At 41.3% G+C, this 12,714-nt stretch overlaps 1 protein-coding gene across 1 annotated transcript in view; it reads right to left on the bottom strand.

Annotated features, from left to right (window-relative positions):
* The window catches only part of LOC126184751 (PI-PLC X domain-containing protein 1-like), an 88,238-nt gene extending 76,753 nt beyond the window's left edge, over positions 1-11,485 (bottom strand). The window contains exon 1 of the mRNA XM_049927291.1: positions 11,332-11,485. Within this exon, the coding sequence (XP_049783248.1) occupies positions 11,332-11,383 (52 nt within the window). The 5' untranslated portion in view covers positions 11,384-11,485. The remainder of the gene's footprint in view (positions 1-11,331) is intronic.
* Between the last annotated feature and the right edge of the window lie 1,229 nt (positions 11,486-12,714).

Below are 12,714 nucleotides of genomic sequence, written 5' to 3'. Positions count from 1 at the left end.
TGGACAGCAAGCTACACTGCGATGCAGAGCGCCTCTCTTGCAGTCTGCCAGTTGAGCTCGCTATACATCTCCGTAACGCTATCACGCTTACCAAATAACCCTGTGACGAAACGCGCCGCTCTTCTTTGGAACTTCTCCATCTCCTCCGTCAACCCGATCTGGTACGGATCACACACTGATGAGCAATACTCGAGTATAGGTCGAACGAGTGTTTTGTAAGCCACCTTCTTTGTTTATGGACTACATTTTCTAAGGACTCTCCCAATGAATCTCAACCTGGTACCCGCCTTACCAACAATTAATTTTATATGATCATTCCACCTCAAATCGTTCCGCACGCATACTCCCAGATATTTTACGGAAGTAAATTCTACCAGTGTGTGTTCCGCTATCATACAATAAAGGATCCTTCTTTCTATGTATTCGCAATACATTACATTTGTCTATGTTAAGGGTCAGTTGCCACTCCCTGCACCAAGTGCCTATCCGCTGCAGATCTTCCTGCATTTCGCTACAATTTTCTAATGCTGCAACTTCTCTGTATACTTCAGCATCATCCGCGAAAAGCCGTATGGAACTTCCGACACTATCTACTAGGTCATTTATATATATTGTGAAAAGCAATGGTCCCATAACACTCCCCTGTGGCACGTCAGAGGTTACTTTAACGTCAGTAGACGTCTCTCCATTGAGAACAACATGCTGTGTTCTGTTTGCTAAAAACTCTTCAATCCAGCCACACAGCTGGTCTGATATTCCGTAGGCTCTTACTTTGTTTATCAGGCGACAGTGCAGAACTGTATAGAGCGCCTTCCGGAAGTCAAGGAAAATAGCATCTACCTGGGAGCCTGTACCTAATATTTTCTGGGTCTCATGAACAACTAAAGCGAGTTGGGTCTCACACGATCGCTGTTTCAGGAATCCATGTTGATTCCTACAGAGTAGATTCTGGGTTTCCAGAAACGACATGATAAGCGAGCAAAAAACATGTTCTAAAATTCTACAACAGATCTACGTCAGAGATATAGGTCTATAGTTTTGCCCATCTGCTCGACGACCCTTCTTGAAGACTGGGACTACCTGTGCTCTTTTCCAATCATCTGGAACCTTCCAAGAAAGTGTGCTAAATAAAATGATGAAGGAAGTTTATAGCTTAAAGGCTTGTTGTTATCGAGGGCATTAGATTAGGAGCAGAATCTTATTTGGGCAAGAATGCAGCAGAAACTTGGCAAATACCATTTTGCAGGTAGTGGCCAATGGAGGGAAAGTTTGATAGGACTCAGTTTGATGCACCAAAGAACAGTCAATCTAATAATGGAGAGAAGTTTGAGGGGGGTAGGGGTTAATTTGACAAGGGAGAGGGGTTTGAGGGGGCGGGGGTTAAAATTGGAGAGGGAGACTTAGAGATGAATATAGCAAGCTGGTTCAAATGGATGTAGGTTTCAGTAGTTACATAGAGATGAAGAGACTTGTACATAACGGTCGACCATGAAGAGCCGTAACAAACCAGTCTTTGGACTGGAGATCAGAACAGTAACAATAATTACTGGGTATTAACGGCAAAATAAAGACCTTTCCTTATTCAGAACGAAATTTTCACTCTGCAGCGGGGTGTGCGCTGATATGAAACTTCCTGGCAAATTAAAACGGTGTGCCGGACCGAAACTCGAACTCGAGACCTTTGCCTTTCACGGGTAAGTGCTCTACCACCTTTTTTTTTTGTCGTAGTGGACGTCACATGACATCCGTTGAAGTTCGTTGTTTATCTCTTCACTCAGTTTTTTTTTTTTTTTTAATTGCAGAGAGCAACCAGCTCTCTGACCGAACACGCTGAGCTACCGTGCCGGCACCATCTAAGCTACCCAAGCACGACTCATGCCCCCTCCTCACAGCTTTATTTCCGCCAGTTACCTCGTCTCCTACCTTCCAAACTTCACAGAAGCTCTCCTGCGAGTTCGAGTCTCGGTCCTGCACACAGTTTTAATCTGCCACGAAGTTTCACCTTTCGTTATTGATTGCAGATATTTAAGTCAATACCTTCAGCTCATAATATCCTCCAGGTGGGAGGGGGGGGGGCGGGCTTGGAGTGATACTGATAAGGATGGTTTTACGCTGAAATGTCTCGACCAGAACCAAAATCTAGTTACCCATGTAATTGGCAGAGTTACTTTAATCATAAATCGTCGGATGGCAAGAGGATACTGTCTTCAATTGAAGTATGCCAATGTGGGTATTCACCAGCCTTTGAGCAAATAATGCCCTATTAAAGTTTGGAAAGATGGGTAAATATCAGACACCATTCGTTTTTGGCAAGGGTAAGATGGTGATCTTTTCTTAGAAACAGAATAATAATAGTTTTAATATTTTGTGTTAGCGTAACATAGTACGCAAACTTGTGATTAACGTTTCTAATGCAGGACGCAAAAGTCTGTTTAGCAGCTAATCAGACGAGAGTGCAGATCAACATATACAGGTTGTTTCAAAGTCTTTGAATCAAATGTCTAGGAGTGACAGAACACCTCATAAGGAACTATTCTGTTAGTAACAAAATGTTTGCTGCCGCTTCACGGTGACGCTAGGTGTATTTTTATTGAAGTCACCTGCCCTAGAACTGCAAGATGTCACCGAACTAGCGGTGTCTGCATACCAAGTGTGCTTTATCTGCATACTACCTACCCCAACAAATTGGTAGAATGATTTTCAACAAGAAAACCTTAAGAATGAGAGCAAGTAGAGAACGATATTTTAGAAGTGAATCAGTAACATTAATTTTATATGTGTATATAATTTTAATTTTATATATGTATATTAAGGCGAGACGGCCAGTGATCTCTTCACTGGAGATGCACGCCAGACTCGAACTCTTACGGCAGTCGGCGAAATGTCGCGAGTAATGAGGTTAATGGGCAAGGGGCACTACATTAGTTGTGTGTGGATGTAATGAAAATTTGGGTCTGACGTGAGGCGTGTTAGGGCGGTCCGCGCAGTTGTGATGACACATGTGTCCAGATGGCTTAGTGGTAAGAGCATCTGTCTAGTAAGTAGGAGACCCGGGTTCCAAACCCGGTCCAGCACAAATTTTCAGCCGGCCGCTGTGGCCGAGTGGTTCTAGGCGCTTCAGTCCGGAACCGCGCTGCTGCTACGGTCGCAGGTTCGAATCCTGCCTCGGGCTTGATGTTTATGATGTCCTTGGTTCAAATGGCTCTGAGCACTATGGGACTTAACATCTGAGGTCATCAGTCCCCTAGAACTTTAGAACTACTTAAAACTAACTAACCTAAGGACATCACACACATCCACGCCCGAGGCAGGATTCGAACCTGCGACCGCAGCGGTCACGCGGTTCCAGACTGAAGCGCCTAGAACCGCTCGGCCACTACGGCCGGCTGATGTCCTTGGGTTGGTGAGGTTTAAGCAGCTCAAAGTCTAGGGGTCTGATGACCTTAGATGTTAAGTCCCATAGTGCTTAGAGCCATTTGAACCATTTGAACAAATTTTCAACTTTGTCCATCGATTTCAGTCAGTGCACGCTTCAGCCAATGTCTGTAATCCTTTTGTGTGTTAACTTTTAACTTTGCTCGGCCTACGCCCTTTCACGAGGTGCAGAAGACTTGATTATAGGCAACACGCATTGCAAACGCACGCCACATAGCGCCTAAGCCCTGGCGCCTCTCACAGAGCTGTCAGCAAACATTTTGTCTCCAGCAAAAGTTGTTCCCTGTGATGTGATCTATCACCCCTGGACGTTTGATGCAAAGACTTTGAAATACCTTCTATATTCCGCAAATCACTATACAGTGCATGATGGAAATTACATCGTAAAAAGGCGATTTTCTGTCCCATTGCCTTACCGTATTGAGCGAAGGAAAGCCGACTGTCTAAATGCCTCCTTTTTACGTGCCTTAATCTTGCTTATATTATTCCTCTATGCACGAGCTCGACAAATTTGTAACGCTTACCATAGATTGTTCAATTTGCATAGGGAGAAGCATTTTCCCGGAGTCGCCGTGCGTGGCAGATTCGTAACGCTTCAGACTGAAAGTATTAGAAGTTACGCTGCACTGTGAGAATTTCTTCAACTACTTGAACAGTTGCATCTTGGGAGTTATGTGTAACTTGGACGCGTGTATTTCACCTGTTGATATTTGTTATTACTGATCTTGAGAAACATAGGTTATCAACTTTAAAAAAATATTACGTGACGGAGGTAATTTCGAGGTATAAATAGGTAAAAAAATTATTGTGGGACATTATTGCTAGAATTTGTGAGCGTAATTTAAACGTTACAAATTTGTCAACTTTGGTAATATAGTATTTTTAGGTAGTATATCCTGCAGTATTTTATGGAAAGAAGAGAAGTGTTATCGCTCGTGAGGCTGGAGGAGAGAGAGATGACTGTTGCATGAGTCTTTCCTCTAGCAGTACCACTAAGTAATGTGAACCGACGGGATAATAAGACCAAAGAAAGTTCTTAATTTGACTGTCCATCAATTATTCTTCCCTACAATGAGTTTATGGGAGGTGTGGATCTTTTAGATTCACTAACTGTATCATACAGAATTTATATGATGGCAGTAAATCCAAGGCTACTGCATAGGAGAGACTGTGACTCTCTTGGTATACCTAAAAATAAGCAGAGGCCACTTCGCCAGTTCAAAGCCGAAGTAGCTGATGCCCTGTGCAAAATGAACAAGGGTGTAAGTGGGAGAAGTGTAGATATTGAATATACAAAATACTATAGGATAGGGCATGCATCAAAGCCAGTTCCGCAAAAGGTTGTTCTTCAGGACAATATTGGACATTGACAGTTATGTCTGCCAATAGAGGTAGGTGCAAGATGCCAAAACTGCAAAGGATTCCATCAATTATCTTCCAGACGTGCAATGTTAATTTGTGTACAGAGGTAAAAGCGAACTGTTCTCTGTACTTTCATAAACAATAAAAGCTATGGGGGTCAAAAGTTTCAAATTGTTAAATATTTCCATATGTCAGGAAAGTATATATGTCATTATTCACTCGTCAAAATATAATTTACCTGCCGGCTTTAAGATGCCTAACGTAACAAATGTGTGACGCTACAAAATATAGCATATAAACTAGATTTACTGTATTTTTATCGGTATAGGTTTATTGTGAAACTCAAGTAACACAAATATAGCATTTAGAACGTTTTGTCTTAATTGCTTCATAACTCTGTCCATAGAGGGTGATCCTTGCATGAGAATTACGATGGTGACATTAAATTGTCGACCAGCCCTCATCTAATAAAGATCCTCTAAATTTACCTAACTAAGTTTCACGAGAGCAACATCGCATTTCTTCCTGAGATTCCCATTCAAGTACTTTCATATGTGCTATATCGACCTGCTACGATCCTTGCAGCACGACTCTCAATTCTTTCGATGTCTTGTGCCACACGTAAAACGTAAGTGCTACAATTCTCTGGAATTAGTCGTACTTACGATCGTATACGAGTTCCTCTATAAGTGCACACCACATTTCCAAAACCCTTCCAGATATCAAAATCTTCTATTCATCTCCTCTACTTAATATTTTACATGTTTCTCCCACTTCATATTGCTTCTTAGTATAATCCCTGTATATTTAAACGCTGTGACTTGTCCAAGATGTTTACCACTAATCTAGTAATCGGGCATTATTGGATTATTTATCTTTATTATGGACGTACTCGTACATTTAACCACCCGCCATAGTAGCAATCCGTCCGCCGCTCGTGGTCTCGCGGTAGCGTTCTCGCTTCCCGAGCACGGGGTCCCGGGTTCGATTCCCGGCGGGGTCAGGGATTTTCACCTGCCTCGAGATGACTGGGTGTTTGTGTTGTCCTCATCATTTCATCATCATCCAGGAAAGTGGCGAAATTGGACTGAGCAAAGGTTGGGAAATTGAACGGGCGCTGATAACCACGCAGTTGAGCGCCCCACAAACCAAACATCATCATCATATAGTAGCAATCCGTGTAAAAGCGCCAGCGTTGGATCGGATACGCCCGGCCGATTAACGATGAGGTTCGGCGTGCCGGCCAACCTGGGTGTGGTTATTAGGCGGTTTCCCACATACCACTACGGGAATACCCTGCTGGTACCCGAGACCAGCCTCAGTTACACCATTCGCTAACATTTCGAAAACTTTCGCTCACTGTCACACGAATAACACTACTCGCAGACAGCTGTCATCCGGCCACGCCTTAAACTAACAATGCCAAATCCGTTAGCAGCCATGCAGACCCTGCGCCAATGTGTTTCAAAGGCACAAGAAAAAGAAGAAGAAGAAGCAAAAGAAGATACTCATACATTTACCCCTATTTGTGGATGATGATGATGATGATGTTTGGTTTGGGGGGCGCTCAACTGCGTGGTTATCAGCGCCCCCTATTTGTGGAGAGCAGCCATTCATTACACATTGTGGAAATTTATGCAAGCTTTTCTACGTTTCCTTATGATCATCACCGAGCGAGGTGGTGCAATGGGTTGCACGCTGGACTCGCATTCGGAAGGACAACGGTTCAAATCCGCGTCTGGCCATCCAGATTTAGGTTTGCTGTGATTTTCCTAAATTGCTCCAGGCAAAAGCCAGTATGTTCCTTGGAAAGGACATGGCTGATTTTCTCCCCCATCCTCGAAATATTCCGACTATGTCCTCCGTCTCTAATGACTTTCACATCGACGGGACATTTAAACCTAATCTTCATTTATTATCCGGCCGGTGTGGCCGTGCGGTTCTAGGCCCTTCAGTCTGGAACCGCGTGTCCGCTACGGTCGCAGGTTCGAATCTTGCCTCGGGCATGGAAGTGTGTGATGTCCTTAGGTTAGTTAGGTTTAAGTAGTTCTAAGTTCTAGGGGACTGATGACCACAGATGTTAAGTCCCATAGTGCTCAGAGCCATTTTTTTCATTTATTATGATCATCCAACCACGATACTTTAATGTAGACAACAGTGCCGTCAGCGAACACTCTAATAGTTCTGTATATCCTACCAGATAAAACATTTGTATATACTGAGACTATTAACGGTCCTATTTCGCTGCCTTTGGACACATGCGATCTTCCTTTCGTTTCTGTTGAACGTTCTAAGGTCAGTAAAACGTACTGGGCTCTATTATTTCCATAGCTCACATTGTTGCCAGAATTTAATAGGTTTAGGATAATTTTCGTAGTGATTTAGCTATTTTTATTCTGCCCAATAGATGATTTACGTCATGACGAATTTCTCATTTACTTTTGTTGAACCAAAAAACACAGTAGACAAGTAATCGATTTCGTAGTCGAGCAAACAAAGAATTGTGGTTCCTAATCTCTCCTAGTTTCATATATTTTGCAGGTCAACACTTTATGTACTTTACTTAATCTTCACCTATTATTCTTCAAGTATCCAAGGATTTTCTGTACAACGCAGCCAGCTTAGCAGTCGGGCGGGCATAAGATATGTATGAATATTATTTGTATCATACAATATGATCATCATGAGAAACCACAGGGCACTACAAAATCGAAGGACTTACAGACTTTTAAAATGAAAGTTACGCACCCGCGATCCTTTCGTTATTGGCAACTCTACTAAGCGAGCAGATACATCTGAGCAGGCCAATATCATATTTTTACTTCCGTCGACTCTGGTCCGCTACAAGCCTTTCTAGTTCACGACCTGCGTGGCAGGTGACTGTAAGTGTAACTGTTTTTTGGAAAGGGTACTGTGCTAGCTGACCATAAACTAAAGTGTCATGCTTAATTTGCTGAGAAAGGATGCCTGCATATAGTACTCCAAATTAAATTATCTCCTTCACGGTTGCCGACATCAACGTCCCTTCGGATTAGCATCAACAGTGTAGTGTCTCCATGAAACACTGAGCAGAATTTTGGAAATCTACCCTTGTGATCAGCAACTCTACCCAGTTTCTTCCTCCATTAGTTTCTGAAATGACTACCACAGAGTCGAGAGGCAGCACACAAGCACCTGGTTGATAATACATGAAACTCTGTTAATGTAAATACCGTACGGAATTAATCTTACCCAGAATCTTCCGAACATCGAAGTGTATTTATTATTCTGCTGTGGAGCAGCAGCTAACTCGTTTTTGCAGCCATGATTTGAATAGCAAAGAGAAAATAATATACCACCACAGCCAAACTAAACTTAGATGAATAATATTAGCAGAGTATAGAAGGCTACTATAAAAATTGTAATTGATATTAGTTCTGCAACATACTGCAGAGACTTCTTCAGTAAACTTGGTATTTTGACGACTGTTTCGCAATATGATAATCATTAATATTTTTTGTTGTTATCAATATTTCTCCTTTCTTAAAAACATAGTACAAAGCGTGAATATAATACCAGGAGCAAAAACTGTTTTTTAAAAGTCTTCAAAGGTTTGACATTTTTATAGAACGGAGTCAGATGTTTGGATACTGCCTGACAAAGTGCATGAAATATCTTTCGAGAAATGTAGTCGAGTTCAACACCGAAGTAGTGAACTACCTGTCGTAGAAAGTAGAATGAAATTTATTCGTCTCATAAAACAGCTACAAATCAAAGATTTTTGTACTAGGGACACGTCAAATTACTTAAAAAAATAAGGTTATAATAATTACCATATTTAAGCAGGCATTTCTGAATTTTTAGACATGAACTTTTAACCAGACGTATATAACACTTATTGTCATTTTGCAGCTTGCAATACAGCTTATACAATATATTAACAATTTATTATACAATACATAATCTTTATTGTTTCTTTTCTTTTCAAATTGCTAAACTGTCCTGCATGAATTCTTCAATTGGATAATAACATTTTTCCACTAGTGTATCAAATAACAATCCCTTCAGTGGGTCAAACTCGATATTTAACAGATTTATGTTATTTAATTTAGTGTAAATTTTTAACCCAGTATACAATGGTGTTTGAGCGTAAAGTTTTAAATTATGAGAGGGAAGTTTGAAACTGTCTGTGACGAGTACTGTAATTGTGGTTGAAATGAAAGTTAATGTACAGAGAAGGAATAGTTAGTATTTTCATTTTTTTAAATAATGGGCGACACGGTGTTCTTTTTTGGACTAAACACATGTTTCTTATGATTCTCTTTTGAAGTGTAAGTAACCTCGGGCTGTTCGTAGAGCTTCCCAGAAAGACTTCCATTCCACTGAAGAATATCTTCACAGAATCTCTTAAAACCTAGTGTTTCAGGTTGTAATACAATTAAAATTAGCATTATAGTACGATAATCGTTCTTAAAGTTATTTATTGCATTACATTTAAATTAAATGTACATCCATGACTTCTTTCCGTATGTCAGGGACCTCTCTCAGCGGGACACAAAGAATGTGACACATGTGATATAAAGGTCTATTTTCATATGTTATAAGATGGTTCAGCCACTTGCTTCAGTTCTCCACATAACAGGTAAAGAAACCAAGGTAAATTCATTTTAATCGAACATATTTCACATTTATAAATGAAAACACATGCCACGAAAGTCCTATGTTTTTTTTCCCAGACTTCGATCAATAACTTTATTGTGAATCTTGGAATTTACCAGGTGATGATGTTCGCGAGTGCAATTGGTAATCGTTTCTTGTCACACACGAAGTTTTATCTGGGAATTTGCCAAGCAACTTCAGGTGAGCCGTCAAAGATCGACATGACAGTCACACGAAGATGTTTGGCAAGTCTCTAGATGAAATGTCGTGCGTGGTAAAAAATGACGACCACCTGCACTCCCGAAACATCATCAAGTGAACAACGCCATTGTCAGATAACTGGCTGTCAGAGTCAAAGACGACAGTATGTTTATGAATAAGTTTGGCAGAGGTATAATAGCTGAAACATGTGTTGTAAATTCGCCTAGAGCGTAAGTTAGTTGTGATAGCTTAACCGTAGCTAAAGTAAATATCAAAAGTAAGCAATGAATTATTGTGAAGGAAGGGTTATTGCACGTAAGGAGAAAACTTCGCATTTTACGTCAAAACTGCCACAATTAAAATAAAAATTAGTAGAGTTGTAAAATTACCATAGACTATCACAAGTAAGCGTACACTACAGTAGTTCTCCTAGTACCTTTCGCCAGTAACGATTGTAACCGTATAACCTGTACGTTAGGTGTGTTACATACTATTGGGCGATACGTGAGTACGATCACTTAGTTTGTGTATGTGATCAGTGTCTTATTAGGTTCCTCTAGAAGGCAAAAGGGGTGGACCATCTAGAAACTGAGCGGGGAGACAGTAAGGGCCGCATCACCCACTTCTTCATAGTTATCCTCCTGTCTGTTACTTAAAAATAAACAGTATTTAATAGCAAAATTGAAATTGTCAACATTTCATTCGGATTTTATTCGAAAATTATTGATCTGTAACGTGCAACAGATGGAGATTCTAGTAAAAATAGGGAACAATACAGTTTATCACATTGAGCTAGAAAACAAAATTTTCTCAAAAAAGACAACATTAAAAAATCAACAACAAAATAAAAAATATCAGACATGGCGTCAACATTTCGTCGAGCTTATGTAAAACGTGTTTCTGTTTTTCGTAAACAATTTTCGTACTTGTCAACAAGAACAGAAAACTTGCCTTTGATCATGATAAAGAACGTTCGACTGAGTTCAAAAAACAACAGTAATAATATAGGTGCTTTCATGTTTGTGCGTTTAAACTGTACTTGCATCAGAAGTAATTGGTTTGGTTACATAAAAGCTAAGAAGTTATGCGACTAACCAGTTTTTATTGCTTATAAAATACAATTTATATTTCGTAAGGATATAAAATATACAATAGACTAAAACTGCACGATTATTTGCAAAGAAACAGAAAGCAAAGAGAAGTCGTCGGTTCCCAGCGTCTCTCTCACATATTCATTTATGTTTCTTTCCCTACCAATGCCACCAGTAGCACGGTAATCGTATCATTTACCACGTCGTTTATATACTGTACCAAAACGACAGAACCGAAGTTTTAGTTGAAAGCAAATCTAAAACTGAGTAATAATGAGGTATCTACTTACCTTCTTATATTGCACAGTTTTGCTTACAAATAATTATTGATGCCAGTACCTTTGAAGGTTTTTGGGGTGATACCTTTCTACGACAGTAGTGTCAAACTTCTGCAAAGATAACTGGTACGAACAACTATTACAAATTATGTACAAGTGAGCTAGACAGAGTAAGAATTATACATTTAAAATTTTTCCGTTGATGGTTCGTGTTTAGGTAACGCGTATCAGGCGAATCACTAATGTCGTATCGCTTAACGCAGCAACGCGCGCCAGTCAGAAATTTCATCCTAAAAAGTAAGCTGCGAATAGAGCGCGGGACTTACTGTGAGCGAGGACAGCGGAGAGCTGCAGCAGCAGGAGCAGCAGCAGCATCATGGTTGCAGCTCGGCCCACGGATCGCAGCGAAATGGCGGCGCCGGCCGCTGCGCTCCATATGTACCTACTCCGTCCCCGCTGCCCTTCAATTGAATAACGACACCCAATTGCACTTCCCGTCTGCACCCTCCAGCTGGCGATTGGATAATGCTTCAATCTGGCGCTATCAACGCTCGTTGGCAGAACCGTCGAGAAGCTCCTGCAGACTCCCTCGCCGACGTGCACTCGACTCTGAGGTCACCTTCAGTGCCGGATAGGTCACTTAACAGGAGTTGGCAAATGCCACGGGCCCTGCGCATCTGGGGCCCCCGGCAACGCGCTTGGGCTTCAACAAATATTTCAAGTTACGAATGGTATTTCCTGCCGTCCAGCGGAAAGACGGTGGCGTCCAAATCTGCAATGAGTAATAACGAATTCAACTCATATCTGAAAGTGAGCCTTAGGCACACCGTACATCATGTGTCGTAAGTTGACTACACCGCAAAAATCACAAGGGAATTTCCAAACGTTGTCCGAGCTAGTTGTAATAACCGATCAAGTACGCGGGGCGTTCAATAATCAATGCAACGCATTTTTTCTCGGCCAATTTCGGTTGAAAAAAATACGGAATTTGCTGTGGGACTTTCTAGGATATTCCCAATTCAGCCCCTATAGTTTCATGAAATTCCGATAGGTGATGCCGCTATACGAAGCCTTCAAAATGGCGTGTGTAAAGGCGCGTTTACACTGAGTTCGCGACATCGTTCATAACATTGTTCGCAACATTGTTCGTGGCTAGTAATGGACTACCGATGTTCGCAACATGTTGGCAACACAAAATCCGTGTTCCACGGCTGTGTCGGTAGAGATCAAAGAAACATTGTTCGTGGCCTGCTACCACTAAATTCCGCTACGCAGTATTAGTGTTCGTTTGCTCTTAGCGAGCCTGTATACTAGACTTGGCCACTGTTTCTATGTTTCGATACAGTGTATCGATACGTGGAACTGTTTCAGTGTTTCGGAACGGCTGTGGTTCACTGTTTCGAAACAGTGGTGTTTCATTCCGCCCCTGTCTCGGATAACCGGACCAGATTCGATCTCGAGCCAGACACAGAAACTGTATCGTTGTTTCAAAATAAGGCTGTTTCAGTCCACCAGTGCTTGGAACGGACTAATTGTATCGAAACAGTGATGTTTCATTCCCCTCTGTGTCGGACGAGATTCGGGCTCGGCACAGGTACTGAAACACATTTATCATACCACTTCATGAAACACTTTCAAGAGTGTCAAAATCTTTTTGACAAGCAATAGCATGAAGCTTAAGATATCCGAAAATAAAGCTTCGTTTCTAG

The sequence above is a fragment of the Schistocerca cancellata genome, chromosome 4 (assembly GCF_023864275.1).
Source record: "Schistocerca cancellata isolate TAMUIC-IGC-003103 chromosome 4, iqSchCanc2.1, whole genome shotgun sequence".
Taxonomy (NCBI): domain Eukaryota; kingdom Metazoa; phylum Arthropoda; class Insecta; order Orthoptera; family Acrididae; genus Schistocerca; species Schistocerca cancellata.
The sequence above is the reverse complement of the archived record's forward strand: the minus strand, read 5'-3'. Positions and strand labels throughout refer to the sequence as shown.